This window comes from Ammodytes marinus, assembly GCF_949987685.1.
Source record: "Ammodytes marinus genome assembly, chromosome: 3".
In the NCBI taxonomy this organism is placed as follows: Eukaryota; Metazoa; Chordata; class Actinopteri; order Uranoscopiformes; family Ammodytidae; genus Ammodytes; species Ammodytes marinus.
This window is the reverse complement of record NC_137232.1, coordinates 18,522,263-18,542,172: the sequence shown is the minus strand read 5'-3', so window position 1 is coordinate 18,542,172 and position 19,910 is coordinate 18,522,263. Positions and strand designations below refer to the sequence as shown.

The following is a 19,910-nucleotide window of genomic DNA, read 5'->3' as shown; positions in this document are numbered from 1 at the left end:
AATGGAGGGCTGAGCTTATCTGATGGCTCAAGGTTTAAATCAGACAAAAACAAGTTAGGAACCACTGGATAAACAATTATGAATAAGCATAACACGTATACAAATCCTTAAAAAAATAGAGGCTGCAGCAATAATTGCATGCTCTTACTTCCTCCTTCCTCACTTAACCATACACTCCACTGACACACTGCCACCTTTATGCTCTTAAATGTTGCTTTGACTAGTATTGCCTGTATTGAGACCTTGCAGGGCCGGTGATGCCGGAGCTGCAAGGTTACACAGATGTAGGCAGGCTTGCTGGCTGGGTGTGTGGGTTCATGGTTTTGGGGCACTGGTGCTAACAGCTCCAATGAGACGCTAGTTGGTAGTGACCAAGAGGGTGGAGAGGGTGCTCTGCGAGAGTGGTCCGGCTGAGAAACAGCAGCGCCTTTTGTGTCTACCGGTTATTTATAAACCCACTGCACATTCCAGGCTGCCACAGACGCAGGGAGAGCTGCACCTCACCCATGTGTGTCCTCTTTGTCTCTGCGTGGAGCTCAAAACCAAGCTGACAGGCTCAGGGATGACGTTGTTCAGTGAAGGAGATTTATAAAAAATAAAAATAAAAAGCCTATGATTGTCCTTTAGCTCAGAATCTGGTAGTCCATGGAAAACAATTAAATCTTTACTTTTTTCTTGTTTTTGACATTTGCGTTTTAATGACCGCTGCTTGTGGTCTTTCATTAGTCATATTAATGGGAAGGGCCTCCTTCCTTTTGGCAATGAATCCCTCCGTTTTAATGTAAGCCTATTACTGACCTTTACTACTTTTGAAAAGTGCAACTCAACTCTTTTCTCTCTCTCTCTCTCTGTCCAAATCTCCTAGGACTTCCTCCACAGAGTTTGTGGAAAACATTAATCACATTTCCCTGGACAGCTTTTCAAAACCAGCATTGGAACAATAATGCATTCAGGGGATTTTCTCGTTAGCACATGACGCCATATTTGCCTTATCTTTAAACTGAGGGTGTATAAAGCACTGGACATCCCCGTGTTTTCCTTATATAAGATGCTTACTTAATAGTTTAAAACACGCCACTCACTAATGAAGATGTCATACAGTATTAGCACTGATCAGGAAAGTCTTTAGAGGTTAATTTTCCTCTTCCATTTTGTCCTGGCTGCAGTTATGTGCAGGTTTCCTGTAGCTGAGTCCAGACAACTGTTGGAGGAAGTCCAAGCACTAAAGGACACCCCCTTCCCCACCCTTTGAACCACACTCCATTTTCTACTCACTACAAAGGTCCAGTGAGCTAATGGTCACAAGTGTATATGGAAGCGGCATAGTCCTGTCTTTCATTTCCGATCTAGTTTTTTTTGTTTGACTTTTGACTTTTGTTCTCTCCAAAGTATAGATGTTTATCCCCTACTTCTATCGTTGTGCCTGTAGAAAAGGAATGAACAGGTCTTTAAAACACAAAGTTTCACTGTGTGTCTTTTTCCCCTTTTTTATTTTCCTGATTATTGGCAGGCTTTAAAAGAGTTTACCCCTCCTCCTCTGTAAATGTTAAGCCTGATTACAAATCTTAACGTCTGCATTGCTCTGCCTTGCGGCCAGAAATGTTTCAAAAACATCTGAGATTGACTGTAACTATAAAAGCGAGCCCCGTCATCTCAACCAAGGTAATCATGTATCTGCAGTGCTGCAGTAGTTGCACTGTTTATGAGCTGCTAAAAAGTCCATTTCAGTAGAGTATTTAGACATAAGATTGAGATTAAGGTTTGATTCTTGGCTAAGGTATGGACACCAGCCTTTAGCTCATCTTATGTTGTAACAAGAAAGTTTCACACATTGGTAAGTTGCTACAACCACAACAGAGGGGGACGTTTTATCCAGTGCATAATTTAGGTCAACCTGGAGAGAAAGCTTCTACTGAGTGACTATGATGGAAAGTATAAACCAACTTATAACAGAAAAGGTTAAAAAGTGTTAATAGTTGTTCCGAAAGGCCACACCAGAAGGCGGGGTGAGCCATTGGAAAGGTGGGTGTTAGTTGGCAGGTTCTAAGTTAATTACACAGAACAATAACGAGTGTGCATGTCCGTGTCACTGAAAAGCACTACTATTAGTCTTTCTAACAGCTTCCATGACAACAGTTGACCTCTTGTTTTAACTCTGCATTGTAACTACTACCTTGTTACAAGTGAGTTATGGCCTAACTGTCACAAAGCCACGTTTGGACTCGTTCCTACAGTAGCTGGTGCAACACGCGGTTGGAATATAAATGGTGAGGTGTCTGAGAAAACAAGAAATCTGATATCTCTAGTTGGCATATTAGTGTAAGGCAGTTGCCATTGCCAACCATTTGCAGCATCAAAACTATGTCAAGCTTGTCGCTTCCTCCACATTGTCCTTTAATTCACGTCCCCACTGTAAGGCCATTGCTTTAGGCCAAACGTTATCACGCTGATACTGCATTTCTTTGCCGGTGGCTCAAGCATTTCTAACCCCTTAAACTGTGAAAGCGTAATATGCAGGGAGGTGGAGGATCTGTGTCCCATAGATTACATCACCTTGTCCAAAAAGCCTCTGGAAGTGCTGAAATAAGGAATCAGAAGAGTCCGTAGGAAAACCTGGGCTTAGCGAGTGCTGGCGACCTCTGGCCAGATCCGTGGGAGGCCTCAGATCCCTCTGGCAGACTTGTGGGAGCTGAATTACAAACAAACCGCCGAGCTCAACACTTTCTCTCTGATGCCGCTCATGTTTATTGGATGCAGTGGAAGCTTCAGTTGCAGACGCTGGACAGCTTCCTTTACCTTCCGATAATAATTTCAGTTCTTGGCTGTATTACCTGAGAGTCTGTACAGGTTTGTACTAGACAAATCCCACTTAAAGAAGTGGGGAGATCACTAACGGTTTATGTAAATGACAGGTTGGCGGTGTTGCGAGGATTAGGGGTTGCGTAAAGGTTAGGCGTGAGTGGATGACATGAAGGCTGTGCTGTTTCAGTCAGGGCTACTTAGAGGCTTGAACTTTGAACCTGTGCGCTGCCCTGTCAATCAGCCCTCCAACAGGGTGACGTGACCCTGAAAATTGACACTCATGTCGCCCTCAGTCTGTCTGTCTCTTCTACCCTCCTTTCATCATCTCTACATGCTGCTCCGTCTCTCTGCCAGATGTTTGTGTACAGTTATGAAACCCTCATGTTAGCTATTTGTCTTCCCTTTCAACACAACACTTGTAGTGTATAGTTGTTATCGTATCAGCTCTCCAAAAAGAAGCGGTGTTCATTGACTTGGCAGGAAAGAGGGAACAGTTCTGAACATGACTTCAAAGCTATACTGGTGGTTTTGCGTCTATTTCCCAATTATCTACAAGATTAAGAATGATTTGTTACTTGAGGCAATTTGCTAGTAAATCAACTTGCAGAGTCTTGAAACCTTTTGAGATACGTAATCCAACACTAGAAACATTTAATTACCTTTTTGTTCTCACGTTACGGAATACTTAATAATAATAATAAACTTTATTTGTAAAGCACCTTTCCTATGAGAAATTAAGCTCAATGTGCTTTACAATTATACAATTCAATTATTCATGGACATTTTGTTTAGTTGGGGCACGGGACTGTTGACGATGCATTCAAGGACAATCCACAGCAGTAAGAAAGATCCAAATGAATTCAAAGCATTTCATGACATTCCTCCTTGCATGTGGTAACTGCATCTGCTGTTAATGTGAAATGATTTAATGCTCCAGAACGGCTACTCAATGGACCACGAGTTGGGATCAACAACCTTGTCTACCACTTTTTATTCTAAGTAAAAGTGCCATGATTTCACTGATTCCGCACTCTCAGATGTAAATATTTGTGGATTTTGGATTGTCGATCAGGGAAAATCAGATTTAGGGTCTGAGGTAACATGATGGGTTTGTAGACTAATTGATTAATCAGTTAAGTCAGAAAATATTCAGGTCAATAGCTAATTGACATACTAATCTGAACGTAATTGGCTATGCAACAATTAATAGCAAAACATTAACACTGGGTTCTGAGGATCTGTTACTCATGGGCTTAAGCTCATGGCAATAGCCAATGCAACGTAAGATTTTTTCTGTAATAAGTGGGTTGAAGACACCAACACACTGCCTTAATAGGGAGCCAGTTGAGGTGGTTCAGGCACCTGATAGAAATTCCCCCACATCCCTCCCGTCTCTCGGCTGTTCTTTGAGCTTTTGGAGATCCCTCAAGAGGAGCTGGAGGAAGTTGTAAGAGGAAAAAAAGACGCTTAGCTTGCTGTGCTGCCACCACAGTCCTGACCTTAAGTATCTAGAAAATTGATGGATGTTTATTTTGAGGCTCAGCAGGGGTTTGGCTCCGAGCTACACATCAGACCTTTTTACAACTACTCACGAGGGGGGGAGGGGGGGGAGTGTAGCCTCGGGTCTTCTGGCAGAACACTACAGGTTGTTACAAGGACTGCACTTATAACAAAAGGGGACCAGGGTTTTGCTGTCAAGGCTCCTGAGGTCTGCAGCACTCTGGCAGAGCTGAGGAGAGCCAGATCAGTAGCATCTCTTACGCCACTTCTCAAAGTACAGTTGTGCTGGGACGCATTTTTACAATGGGCTTTTATGTCCTGTTTTATCGCTGTTCCAAGCCTGTCTGGCTCCTCTCGATTTGAATTTTCATTTCAATTGTCTCTGTGTCCTTTTATCTACTCTTTTCACAATTTTTTTTATCCAGTCCTGTAAGGTCCTCCGTAGTTGATGGAAAACACAGTGAAACTGTATCCCCAATGTCCTAATTAAATTGTGGGTTTCCAGATAAAATGTAAGGGCATTTATTATGTAAGACATTTTACCATTTTCAATGTTCACCTGCGTTCAATAAAGACCATAATTAAGAGTTTTTTCATACATAACATAAAGGGATACATTTTGGCTAATGAAAATGTGCATCCCTAGACATGTGGCCCAGACTTGATGGGAATTTGATCGGTAAGATATTTGTTTCAACACTTAACGTGGATGAAATGAAATCTGGGCCCAAGAGCCTCTTCAACTGGCCAATATGGGCTGATTCTGTGGGAGGAGGAGGGAGCTTATGGGAGTCTGAATCTGTCGAGTGAAAAGTGTCTGAGAGGTGGCAGTGGGGGTGGGATAATCCAAGCATGAGAGAGCACGGAGTAGGGTGGGTGGGCGTGGGTCGGAAAGGGATTTGAAAGAGATACGAGAGGGGTCCAGATGTACAGCTTGCCTATAAAATGCACAGGGCCGGCCTGCAGCGCCAGCCAAACAGATGTGACTTTTTAATGAGCGTAAGACTAGAGGAGGAAACAGGCTAATGCAAGGATATAAAGTGTCACCATATAACCAAATGTCACTGTAGAGCTGCATTCTGCAGAAAGAGTAAGTACAACCTTTCCTTTAGGAAATGTTAAAATGGCGGCCCGACATTCTGCATCATAACCTGTTGCAGCAGAAACTAGATTTATGACATTTGGAGATACCAGAAAAGAGTGACTTTTCTGTAAAGAATTTGGATGTGAGGCTCATATGGCGATGTATAGTAAACATATAAGGGTGTGTTTGTTTGTGTGTCTGTGTTGTCATGCTAAGGTCTGAGAGAGCTACCTCGGTCACAAGTCTGTGTTTTTCTGAGACAGACCAGTGGCATGGTGTCATTGTGATTTATGAGGCTCCTTGAAGGCTGTGGAGGGTACAATTGGAGCACATTATACGGTACTATCATGCCAAGTACGCAGTGTCTCTACATTGTGGCACTTATTGTTTTTATAACGCTTTTATAGGATGTGTTCAGAACATAATTTAAGATAGAAACAGACTTGTGCTTTTTTGAGAATGACTGTAAAATCCCTCTGTGGTGTTATGGCCTGCGCTGAAATAACTGAGTGAGAAACATGGTGAAATCCTTGGTTGGAAGATCAAAACCAACGATGCAGTTAAATGGTCCTGAGATCCGATGTAAACCTTAGGCTACCAAAGACGGGCTGCATCCAAATTCTGATTGTGATCCCAGGATAAAACTGCTGCAACAACCCACAATTAGAAAAACCAGCAAATCAGAATGACATAAAAATGAAATACACACTATTATAATGCTAGTGCTATAAAGAAATGTGTATGTCAAACGCACTTTGCAAAATCTATTTTTTTTTCGACAAGCCAGTGCGGTCCAAAATCATGAGCCCAGGACTTTACTAATTCCATTTCACACAGTTTGACATGCAGTGAACCGGTAAAATTGCTCTCTAATGAAACTTTTTTATTTTGACATGTCTGTTTTTCTCTGATTTCTCAGTGGCACATTCAGTATATAGCGCTGGCTGTAGATTGGTTTGTGTGAGCACAGAAAAAATACTGCGAGCCACCCAAATCTAATGATGTGTTACATAGATTGTCGTATATGAATTCAGAGCTGTCCTCCTGATTATGCTGAGAAACGCTGATAATGTGTCTGAAATGTTCCCTTCAAAATTCCCATAAATATTAATGTGTTGTGCGTCGTGATGGGATCAGGGATTGAGCATGCGGCTCCGGGAAGACTTCCCAGGGCACCAGAGTGAGGAGGAGGAGGAGGAGGAGGAGGAGGAGGAGGAGGAGTGGTGGGAGTTAAATGCGGGGTCAAACAGAGGTCACAGCAGGGAAGCAGTCTAAACCCAACCCCACCCCCCCAACCATACAACACCGCTGGCACTCTAGGAAACTGGGGTATAGCAGAGGATCTGTTATGTGTAGGCTTACGGGTAGAAATAAGGCACGGTTGCTGTGGGGTCTGTTTGTTGAGTGTAGCTAATTGAGCAGTAAAGCACATGCGTAAAAATGAAGTTGTGCTGAAAGGCTCATTCTAATGTGTGTTTTGTCTCATTATTAATATGTAATGTGCTGAGATTCCCCAAATGCAGAGGCAAATGACTTAATGAGGCAAAGTGTTTCTCTGACGTTTACACTTTGTGCTCATATTTGGCTTCATTTAATGCTAGAATCGCTCAATACTGTATTGGATTACAGCTGAGAGAGAGAGAGAGAAAAAGTGAGTAAAAAAGAGAGTGCGTGTTGTATTACATTTTGGAATGCAAAAAAAAACTTTCAAAAAAATGCAGCAAGCTTTCCAAGTCATGAGTTGGCTGATCACTGTGAGTACATAATGCCAGTCTCATGGGGTCACGCTAAGGTAACTGATAAAGCAGGTCCAGCTGGTCCAGAGCCAGAGACCAGCTTTATATCGTCTCTCTCTCTATCTATCTGTCTGTCTGTCTGTCTGTCAGACCCTGCAGGCCTGGACTGGATCAAATGCAGTACAATACGCTTATGTCATCCTGTAAACACTGCTGAGGTTAATCATTACTGCACACTTCATGTACTCTAACGATTGACCCGCAGAGGTGACCCGAATAAGAATGTTGCCGTGACTGCACATTAGTTAGTTAGTTTTCAAACTTATTTAGACAATTCAAAAAAAAGGATGGTTGAACATTTGGACAATAAGTGTTTTTTTCCACATTGTTTTCTTAAAAGTTGCTGTTGGATTGACTAACTATAGCTTACGTCATTATTAGCTAATGTTTAAATGTTAAAATTCATGGCTAGTTGTCTTACCTAAGCTCCTTAACTAAAATCATTTTAGCTGAACCTTTAATCCAGTGTTAGGATTTCTTCAATAATTGTCTCATCAGCTTACTGCATTTTATGGGGTTATTATTAGCACTATGTAGAATATTGCTACTGAGTTGGATACAGAGTTGTATGTTTGCACTGCAGCAATTCTAACCTAACAAGTTATCCGAGGTAGCATTATGGTTGGCAAACCCATTTGTTAGCTCTCATCCTAAAAGCCTAGCCTGGCTCCGCCCGCCTACCTACTTCCGCTCAATTTTAATTTCACTTCAGTAGTCAAATGAAATGAAGTACGATGGTTTGGTTGGGCCAGGCTACTAAAAGCCATTTCTCTTGTAACAATAAATTTAATTTGTTGTTTGAAAATATGAACGATAATGTTTAAAGCTAGCATCTGTCTTGCTTGTCCAATTATCTATTCTAAAGCAACCAAGGGAGTGTAGGCTACCTATGTTCCCACGGTCCTATGTTTCCCAGTTCTGTATTTCTTTATTAGTTGTACCATAATTAAACACCACAACTATTGGTTCCTGGAGTCTTTTCTAATTATACATGATGACAGCTTCACCACATATCCATCTAGCTGTTTTTTTATACTGCGCATAGACCAACAGCAAAATCAGGGTTCTCTGTTTTGGATCACATGACAAACACACAGATGCCTCAAAACACATGATGATCACAAGTCAATGTCTAGACTGGTGTTTGAAATGTATTCGCTATGGATGGAGAGTTTCTTATCTAAGATGACCCATCTTGGGGGTTGAAAATATAATTTTAGAATGGATGCAAGACGAAAGCAATTAACACTTTTTCCATATTAGTGCATAGCCTGTGTGTAATAGGTTTACACTTAGCTCTTTGTAATACAAGTAAAAGAAAGTGGGATAGACGGAGGGATACAAATAAAGAACAGTCAGTCTGTTGGGGGGGCAGGGAGGGAGGTAAGCAGACTGTTCTCAACAGTGCTGGGAGTGAAGAATGTACCCCCTACCGTCCTGACCTTTGGCCTTGCCAAATGTAGGCCTCAGGGGCAGCCCACGCCTGTGGAGAGACAATGATGCAGATACCTATTGAGCCCTGGCTTTTTACTCCTTTATAACCGCACCCCCTGCTTTTTTACGCTGCCTTTTACAACATAAAAACTTCTCGCCGTGCAGGGTCCAAGTTTGGATTTAAAGCCTGTATTCAGGGGGTCGCTTTTGTGCTTCCACAGAAGGGTGGATGGGGGAAAACACCCCACACACCTCCCCTCTCTCTCTCTCTCTCCCCCCATTTCTGTTTCTCACTCCCTCATTCTCTCCCTTTTTTTCTGCCGGGTTATTTACACTAAGCCCTATGACATTCTGGCACCTGTTTTCCTCACAAAACCCCTTAATTTATCACTGAATTATTAACTAAGAGCCCACAATGTGTCTGGAACTCGTGACATGTCCTGACTTTGTGTGTGTGTGGTGGGGGTGTTGCCCTGGCAACAGGGGGGCCATTATCGAAAAAAGCAATTTGGCCAGCATCGCTCACGTCTTCGTTCCTGACGATCCCCCACCAAAATGGCTCGTCCTGAGAATATTATAGGGGTTAATAAAATACACAAGATAGCAGCAGCATTTTGCATTGAAGAGGCACGATGTTAAGCCTGCTGTGTCCTTTTCAGCTCGACAATTTTCCGGCAAGCTTATTTGCCCCATCACAACGCATGTGTGGTGCAGGATGAGCCTCTGTAATGAGCACAGTGGAGTAGGTTGGAGTGAGTGGCTTCTACTTTTTATATTTTGAGTTACATAGCTGGAGAGAAAAAAGAAAAGGCCTTTAAACAGATAGGTCACCCAGTCTAGCACGAAGAAAGGGCGGCGACTGTGCAGCTGTCACATGGGTTGAGATGTGTATTTCACCACCGGCGGTGAAGACTCTTGACCGGGTAAAGCGATAGCCGGGTCAGAGCAGCACAGATGGAAGTGCTAAGTAACACACACACTAGCCTGCATAGTGGTGGCTGAAGTATGGGTAAGAGGTAGGAGGGGAGGGCTCCCTTTGTAGCCGTGAAGAGCAGCTACAGGGTTTTTGAAGTGGATACATGCAGTTACTGAGAGCCTCAGGAGCACATTGAGCACAGGCGGGGTGCAGCATATGGAGGAATGCGAGTCAATTGGAAGCTGGCTGCAGGGGCCCAACCAAAAGGGAGTAACAGCGGTGTAGGCATCTGTCTACAACCCCAAGACTAAGACTATTAAATGAACTGTTGATTGTTGGTGTTAGGGTTAGGGTTATCATTTGCAGATGAAGAAAATCCATGCTATACAGGTCATAGGCTTGACTTATAGATACACTTGTGTTAGCGCCTGCCAAGAGGCAAACCAAGAGGTCCGGTCCAGCGTGCTCTACCCTACGCTACGCCGCTATAGTAAATGTTTACGATCAGAGATCACGACACCTTTAGGCCCTTTCCAATAAAAAAATGTCCCAGTAAAAGAAAAGTGTTTTTGTTGAACATGTCTTGTTGTTTGTCCCATCATCTGACAAATGGTTTCACACTCGCGACCGTCCATCGACTGTTGTCTCTTCGTTGCAGAAGATCGGTGTTCGAGTCGACCAACATTTGATTTAATTTTGAATAACTCGTTTTTTAAAAGGTTTAAATCAAATCAAACTGGAACACAATTTCCTCTGTCCTCCCCGAGTACTGTGGAACGTTTTTTTCCTCATTCCGTGCAATAAACTGTGCCACTAAATTCCCCTTGACATGAATAAAAAGATTATGTGAGGAACATTTTTGCCCCATAATAAAATGCCATTGAGGATTCCTGAGGTAAAATTAAATTTAAAAAATCTATTTTGTGCTGCTATGAATGGAGAACCCTGTCCATTCAGGATGAATCCAGACCTATTCATTGTTTTTTTATTCAAGCTATCAATTGGATTATCACCGTTTGTCCGTCATGATACTCAGAGATAAAAGACTGTGCACCACTATCAGCACCACAGCAGGACACCTCATGTCCTCTGTTGTAAAGGTTTGACTTTCCTTTGTGGTGCACGCTGTTATAATGAAGCAGCGGTGGGAGTGGCACATGCTTAAGGCCTGACCGGCCCAGTGAAAGCAGATCTGCTCCAACAATGATAGGTGAATTGGGCTCATTGAGTGATGCAATTTCTTCCGCTCTAGTCTCTCAACACACCACAGCCACTGCACAGGGCCAAATCCACTGCAGGATCCGGCTGCAAAAAAAAAGCGGACTGGGGTTAAAACTGAAGCAGATGTGTACTTTTTTACCGTACAAAACGCTTGTCCCTCAAATCTGTTGGGGCTTTCTCAACGTAAACTAACCCCATCTCTTAAAGTGCAGAATGTTGCCATAAAGTTCAACAGTGCAAAGAGGCATGAAAGCGATCGCCACGCATGACATTTAACATGTATGTCTAGGGAGGGGGGTTCTCCCTTCCTTTCTCTCTCTCTCCATTTGTTTTAGTCTTGCAGTCCAGAATGGGTACAGGGAGAACATGACTGCAGTAATTGATCCCATCAAACAAATGTAGCTACATCTTAACCAAATCAACGTTTTCTTTGATCAGTGAGATTTTCACCCCTTGGTTTGTCCATGCACACTGATCTACTGGCCCCAATGTGGGCGGATCTGCTCTCCTTCTGAATATGGATCTGCAGCCATGCGTGATCCAATTAGCATGAAGAGCACCGGGCGTAGTGTGAGGCTAATGTCGGCATGTCTGAGAGAGTAAATGGATTGTTAGTATGGATTCCCGGCTCTCCCTAGAGTCTTAGCAGTTTGGTGGGCTCGCTGCGTGAGGTTATTGGCATCCTTAAATCAGTGTGGTGCGTGCTACACAGCCAAGCCCTCTGTTCGGCTATATAGTTACACACTCTGATGATATTGATAATGAATTGAGGCGCCTTAGAGACGGCTGGGAGTGGCAACATGCAGTCTCTATGCAGTGAATCCTGTCTGCAAGCAGTTTGCATGCAAATTAGCTACTGGCTGCCCTGCTGGACAGAATTTCTCCTATTCCTCCCAACATAAATCTTCCATAAATCAGTAAGGATTACAATGATATCAAGCAGGGAAATTAAGAAAATCCTGGAAGTCTCTGATTGTTACATGAAAAATAAATCAAATATTTTTTAAATCTGGTGGATAACTTGAAAGGAATAGTTTAACATTTTGGTTCAATCATAATGTCGCTACCTCTGTCACATTGGTACGATACATATGAACGTGCCAATGGTTAACATAGCTTAACATAAATGGAAACAGGGGAAATGACAGACTTGGCTCAGCCCAATGTGTCCCACAGTCAGATACAAGACTTCTATCACCCCTCCTCATCAAACTATGCAAACAAGCTATTAAGACAGACTATTAATCTTCACCGCTCTACAGCAGCACATAAGGAACACATTCATCAAGTGACACATTTTTCATTTCATTTAACTTTTATTTATCCTCGAGAGACCAATTGAGGGGTGACCCTCATTTTCAATGACGTCGAGTCAAACATGTGCACATAAACACAAACACAAACGCATGTGACAGCCTAATAAAATCTGACAAGAATATCCTTAACAGCACTATTATAAGGCGAAAGCTGTTTGTCAGGCCAAGGAATGAGGGCAGATCTGAGAATAAGATTTATGTTGGGTGTTTTTTTTTAGTACAACATATCATGTCACATTCTGTATGTATTGTCTCGGCTATAATAGACAGCCTGGGGCTCCTCGACAATGAAACCGTGTTTTGGGGGAAATGGATCACTGCGGCATGTGATCCTCCATGTTTTTTTTTCGATTCAGGATGAGGACAGGAAGACAGGAGTGTGCTGTTTATTGTGATAACCATTGTCTTCAGTGTTGTGGAGGATGCTTTTGCATTAGGTAGATGACAACAAAAACCCATCACTGCCTCTTTTCCACACTGAATGACACAATGCATTCTTGTCTGTCGAGGTGCTGAAACCCATTTGATGCTTTTCTATTTGTTTGTTTGTTGGTTTGCGACAGACTCCAGCACAAGTAGCTTTTGTAGTTATAAGTTCAGACATTACATCATATATCATCCCTTTTTATTCTTAAACAGTGCTAAAAGGACTTAACATCCAGGGTCCACCCTGATCTACAACCAAATCACCAGGCAAACGTTTTTCAAGGGTGCAGTAAATTAGCGGAAAGACATGGAGGAGGAGGAGGAGGAGGAGGAGAAGGGTTCTGCCTCTGAGGTTGCTCCACAAATCTCTCAGCTGCTCCCTCGATGCTGCAGCACGAGAGCACTGGAACCCCTTTGAAGGCCTTCTATTTGGTACACAGCCAATCTTACTCGTCACATAAAAATAAGTATAACTGCTCTTCATTTATCTTAAGGTGACCTTAGGAGGATGTATATTAACCTGGAGTGTGGTGATGGACTCCGTGGTTTCCGTATTTAGGCATGCAAGCAGCTTTAGGGGCCTAGGGACAGTAAGTCAGTTTGACAGTCTGTTGTTCCTCACCAAAATATTACATTTACAGATCAGAGTGGCTTGTATTACTTTCCAGGTTTATTCTTTCTTGTAGCATATATTTTTTGTTATTTATACTTGCTTAAAAATTGCTCAATAAACAAATAAATAAAATTCCAATATATTTGGTGTCGTAAAATTTTGTACAGACATTCATGGTCCCCAAAGGATTAAGATGCAATTCAGTAATATCCCCTGCAGCTGTGGTCTTGACAGGTCCTGGGAAATAAAATCCAAGTCCTCTTTCGTCTGAGACCCAGACATGACAGGATAAAATGAGAGTGATTCTGAGACAAGACAAAGACAGATCTAGAGAACTAAAGCACTGCCAAATACCTGAACAACAAATGAGTATTGGCCTCAGCTTTGCTAACTAGCTTAAGTTAGCATGCTAACTTGTTAAGAGGATGTAACATGGCACACGTAATTCCTTGATAGTCCTCATCACTGGTCATTGTGAGCATTAAAATATTCTTTCTTTCGAGCACTGCTGTATGGAACAGAGGTACAGCCTCACAGAGCCGCTAGCATGGCGATAGATTGTTAATCTTGTTGTCATAACATCCAAGAAAAGGTAAACCTAGCTAACGACACTTTACTGTTAGAGTCAGTGATCTAGTGGGAAAAAAACAGATGTTTTAAATTCCACAGTGCATAGTATTTGTCATTCTTTGGACACCTATAAAAAATGATACCACGTTGTTACATACCTCAGCGTGCATACCACTGGGCCTTGACATGGAATAGCCTACATCTCTTGACATTGCAGTGCTAGTGCAGAACCAATCACCAAATCACTTTGCTCCCCCCTCGTGTGTCCCTCTCACACTGTTTCTGCTAAATCCGGCTCTCAATCCCACATCATCATCCCGGATGACAGTATGCAGAGGCAGTGGTGTCAGGCATGCAGGCTGGCTTTTCTTGGAGAAAGTCACAGTTAATACCCCAAACCCCATCAATTTGTGAGGGAGAGATTGAGTTTCCAGAGCAGCGTGGAGTGTGTGGTAAAACTGTTGACTGTGGCAGACGCCTGGAGTTTTTTTTTTGCTTTTGACCCACTTCCAGACCAAGATTGTCTGCAGGCTCCGGGTCGTCTTGTCCATGGGACCAGACCGTCTGACCTTCTGCAGTCAGTGCGGGCCTGTGGTTGACCTCTTGGCGAGTGTGTGACAACATATGCACAAAGCAGGGAGACACACACAATATGACTAAAACATACACACCACCACCATGCAAGCTCGCCTCTGGCTTTTCCAGCCTGCACACCGGGAGTATTTGTGCTCGGCGCTGCTGCAGAGAAGTCACTGTTTGCACAAAAAGGGCAACGAAAGGTTTTCATCAACCTGGAGCTCAACTGTAACCGAACTCCAAGTTTACTTCATTTGGCACGCAACCTACTAGAAAAACTAAATGCAGCATCCAGACCGTGCACATCATTATATTATATGGGTACCTAAAGAGTGTTACAGCAGGTAATACATTGGATGGTGGTGCAGTCATATATGTGTTTATTTTTACTCTTTTTATATATCATTTCCTTTTTAATAAATGGGTCAGAACGTGAAGGATATAGGTTAAATAAAAAAAGGGTAAAACACACACTGACACTTCACTTTTCTGGAGACAGTGTGCATGTGAGGGGATTCCCTTCTGCTGCTTCTTCTGTACTTGTTGAAGCAGCAACATAGCACAGAGCATATTGCCGCTCTTGACAAGACACGGCTATTTTCTATTCACAGGCTAGGACTCTTCCCTCTGATATGGAAAGTGAGCCTCAGATATGTGAAATCCCCCCCCCCCCCTCTTTGATCTCGAGGGCTACACGGATCCCTTGACTCTATAAATAGCGTCGGTGCATGCCCAGATTTCTGCCTATAAAGCCTCTTTTTCTGACTTTATGAGGCTGTATTCATAAATCAACTCATCATATCGGGGGGAATTGTGCTTAAATGTAAGGCGAATGGGCGCTCATAAATGCCAATGAGTGTATGAATCATCCATCCAAGAACTTCCCTGAATTGATCGACACTAATGAAGGACTCTAAAACTTCTCCGTTCCTGCAGAGCCAATACGCTTCAGTTCCTTCTCAGCTGCATGCCCTTTTTACTCGTATTCATGACACAGCAGGGACAGTTGGAGTTTGCTGCACCACATCAGCCTCTTTAAAGTGCAGCACTTTCTGCTTATTCACCTCAGGGCTCACTGAATTCCCTGTACTTTATATTCCGCCTTACAGTCTCCCGAGCCTCTTTAAAAAAAACGGCAGAATAAAATTGCAAACAGTACTCAGTTGACATTTGTTTCATTTATACTGTTGTTTATTTCAAATGAACACATACTGTAGCTGAACCAAAGACGTCATTTTAGGCCGATGGGATGAACAGTTTTTTTCCAGCCCTGAAATTAAAATAAATAGGGAGCGTTTAATGTCTTTCCATCTATGATTTTAATTTACCCAACCCCTCCTCATCTTTGTTTCCCCTGCGCAGATGAAGCTGTGGAACAAGTACAAGGTGACCAGTATCCCATCTCTGGTGTTTGTGGACGCGACTACGGGGAAGGTGGTGTGTCGAAACGGCCTATTGGTGGTCAGAGATGACCCTAAAGGTGAGATCCGCAGACGTGCAAAACACATATTTAGTGACGGCACAACCACTATGAGTTATATTTATTGCCCCACCGACCTCAAGCTCTGACCCTAATCCTCTTTGCTAAATGGTCGACCTCAACCCCAACCACTAGTCCTTCCAGCCTAAAAATATCACTGTTTGTTTAATGAGGTAACGGGGAGGCATTTGAGGGTCAAAAGGACAAAGCAACAACATAGATCAGTTTCTCACACACGCTCTGTCTGTCATACCTGCCTAACCCTGAATTCTTGGTTGGCTAGCATTCTTCAGTGTCTCTGTGGGCTGTGGGTAGTAGATGGTTTTACAGCTTCTCCATGTATAATGGCTTTAACCAACACTTCCAAAGACAGGAACACACCCAAATTCACTCGCTCCAGTTTCACAACAAAGTCCTACCGTTACACCTGTGCCCCATAAAAACCACAGCAGGTTGGAACTACAATTCCCCTGAGGCAGGAAGGGCGTGACTGAGCAGCTTAAATGTAATGGATAATTCACATATAACTGTTATGTGAATTTTGAGGAGTTGGCTATGTTCAGAATTAACAGCTGGTGCTAATTCTCCAGTCCGGTGCCGCTAAGCCGTTGCATAAGAAGAGGGCGAAGTCATTAAAAAGAGCACCAGTCAAGCCTCAAATGATGGGAAAACAATGTTGAAATCATGGTGGAAATAATGACAATGAATTCTACTGAGTAGCATAACTAAAGGCACACCTGCAGACACACTGACACAACGCTCATTCTCTGTAATGATGTTTACCAAATGCCTGGTCAGAGTTTCCTTTGGAGATTCTGCAGTGCCAAAAAGCATAAACGATTTTGCAATACCCCCCCCCCCCCTTTTTTTTCATGTTGATGTTGATTCTGCCCTAATTATGGTGCTGCATGAATATTATAGCGTGTCCACGTCGTCTAACTGCCTCATCTGCAAACCCTATAATTTCTTTGCACTTTGAAGTGGAGGCAGAGAATTAACAAGAGCGGGCTTGCATTCCTTTCCTGAAAGAGAGGACGTCCTCTGTGGCGGAGAAGATCTCAATATTTTTTTAATGTTGCCTCTCCAGACCCTTTTAGGTCAGCGTGAAGGAGGGAAAAAAGGCCATTAGTCATTTCACAAGGGAGAATAGCGGCACTATGGCATATGGTGGTGAAGCAGAATGGATTTCGCTGGATTGTGACAGATTTTCGCTGTCTGCTTAATGAGATGCCCGTCCAAGCCCTGCAGTATTATCCATGATTCATTAACTGCTCTTCCAAAGCTACGTGTGGCTAGAGAAGAGATTAATCTCTGGCCCCAAATGTGGGCACAAGAAGAACTTGATTATGCCTTCAATTTCTAACAATGCTGCACCACTCGTAAAGGAAATCAGCCCTGCGTTCTTCTTTTATTGTCCATTTATAGTTTCACGTTCATTAGAGGCGGACTGAGGGCAGTTCCTGATGTGACAAAGGAGTTCAGCTGCAGCAGCAGATACAGCTAGAGAGGAAACTAAAAGTTTGCCGTACATTGAGCCCAGGAGGGGCAGGGGTGAACGATTCAGGACCCTCTGCCTTTCACTCTCCATGAAAGGCCCGACTTGAGTGGCGGCTGACTAGCCTGCAGCGTGAAAGATGGAGTGCACTTTTACAATCGGGACAACAATAAAGAGACCTTGGCCGCACAGCGAGGACGTGTCATTCCCGCCTAATGAAGCCCTTGACAATCACGCTCGTTGAAAGAGGCCATTATGAAACCAGACGTACGAGGTTTTATGTATGATTACCTCTCTTTTTAATTCGCCTAGGCTGTACCTAATGCATCTCTAGAGCTCGATGGCAACAAAGGAGACGCTGTGAAAAAAGGAAATGAAAAGTGTGAAAGAGGAGTGCGAGGGAAGTATTTCTGACAGCCTTCATCTGCTCGAGAGGCTCGGCTTTCAGTCGCCATTAATACCAATGTTTTGAATCTGGTTTGTGTTTCCCATAGCAGATTTCACAATAAAGCCTGTAAGCCTCCAACGATTAGTCGATTTAATCGATTAGTCAAGCGGCGGCGCCAACCCAATCTGAAACTGTTCTGATAATCTATTTTGCTTCGGTTCCAAAGAAAACATGCACAACTTCTGCAATGTGATTGGGAATATTTACTTGTTTCCTTTTAACTTGTATATGGTCTTACTACGGGTTGGTCAGACAAATCAAGACATTTGAAGAGGTCACTTTGGATTCCGGGAAACTGGGTGGAGCATTTTTTACAATTTTCTTGAAATGGAAATTGAACTACAGCGACATCAGCAGATCAAAATGCTTGTCCAATACTCTAATGACATTCCCATGAGCGTAATTAGCAGTGGCATGCTAAACTAAGATGGTGAATATGGCGATTGTGAGCAGGTTTACATTCTGCTGAAGACTTGTTTTCTTATCTTTTCTCCTTGTGTTTTTTTCCTCCTTCCCATCCATCCATCGCTTTCCTTTGCCTCCTTTCCTCTCCTTGCCTCTCTCCCAGGCCTGGAGTTCCCGTGGGGGCCGAAGCCATTTGCTGAGGTGGTGGCAGGGCCTCTGCTCAGGAACAACAGGCAGACAACAGACAGCAGCTCTCTGGAGGGACACTACGTGGGAGTGTACTTCTCAGCGCACTGGGTGAGTACAGAGAGCAAAGAAAAAGGACAAAGACTGCCTTCTTTTTTTTCTTTTTTTTTGAACTTTTCTGACCTCATAACTGTCCAATCACTGAAAAAAAAACACCGGTGGGAAGAAAGGGCATCGCTGGCCGAGCGGGGCAGGAAGAGACAGGACAGTTAAAAGAGACAGATAAGAGAGGGGAGAAGGAGAGGCAAAGGCGACTCCATTGTGTTTGCCTGTTTACATTAACAGCGGGTAACCATCCCTGTCAGTCACCTCCGGACCTCTTTTTTTAAACGTAGGCATCGGGCACCACACCCTTATGACATCATCACTATTGTCTCTTTCTCCACTGGACCTGCTGAGACCCAGTAAAAGGTCATGACTCAGTGATGCATGAAAGGCGTTTTTATGTCATCAGTGGACCACTCCTCATGAGATACAGTGGCAGGGCTCATGCAAAGGCTACAGTCAGCACAGCCATAGCAGCTGCCAGAGCCGCAGCCTAGAAGACCCATCAGAACAGTGACGCCTGAAGGCTGGCTCAAACCCAAGGCTTCCACAAAAACCCAAAAGGACAAGTCTCAAAAGTCATTACAGGAGTTTATTTCCAGTGGATCTTGTTTTTCCCCATACACCACATTCCCCCTGGTTACTTACTCGTGTAAATCTATCCACCATTAAAGAAATATTACCAAACATTAAATGCCAGCACCTGGTCTTGGCATCCGTTTATACAGAAGTGCACATTAAGTTTTTTATTTTTCCCCCCTTAATGTGTTTAGGGACCTGAAATGGCCCGTAGCGAAAGAAACGCGACCCACATTTCACCAAGCCTTTAGCTTTTTTCCCCCTTCAGTTGAGGAAATGTTCCTTTTATAAGTTATTATAATAAAACTTTAGCTTAAAGCCAAATAAAGTCCCAAAACTTTTTGACACTTTAGCATTGGCACCACATTGTTCAAACTATTATGAGTGTAAAACATAATATACAGTGTTTACTTCTCGTGCAACCAAGGAAAAAGTGAAGTGATCCAGGCTTTGTGCTTTAAGCTCCCTCCCATCGCTGCTTCGTGATGGGAGTATTTATGACCGGATCAATGAAAGTGCTTGACACACTCTATCCACTGTATCAGCTTGAATGATGATGAATCAAGTCTATACAATAGATTTTATGATGTACTTTTACTACGTGTCTAATAATATTAATGAGAACATTAGAAAGCTATTATGAAAAAAGAATCTGCAAATATATACTCACACACTTAAACCTTCAAAATAAAAGCCTGTACAGAAGAAGTAGGGAGCTCTAAGTGTATACAAAGAACTCCTCTAAACATTTAAGGCAAGATGCAAAGCCTTACATTAAATAAGAAAGCCTTATAACTTGATAACATACTAATGCATTGCCTATTAATATTTTGAGCTTTTAGGATATTGATAAAACTGAGCAAAAATGTATTTTGCTATCTGCTTGTGTAAGATATTTTTGGCCACAGAAATGCCAAAATATGGATTGGATGACCAAAGACGTTAGAGCATTTATTGT

At 42.9% G+C, this 19,910-nt stretch overlaps 1 protein-coding gene across 1 annotated transcript in view; it reads left to right on the top strand.

The window, feature by feature from the left end:
• nxn (nucleoredoxin) overlaps positions 1-19,910 on the top strand; it is a 54,361-nt gene that overhangs the window by 24,949 nt on the left and 9,502 nt on the right. Inside the window, exons 2-3 of the mRNA XM_080025190.1 lie at positions 15,617-15,734; positions 18,246-18,379. Coding sequence (XP_079881316.1) covers positions 15,617-15,734; positions 18,246-18,379 — 252 coding nt within the window. The remainder of the gene's footprint in view (positions 1-15,616; positions 15,735-18,245; positions 18,380-19,910) is intronic.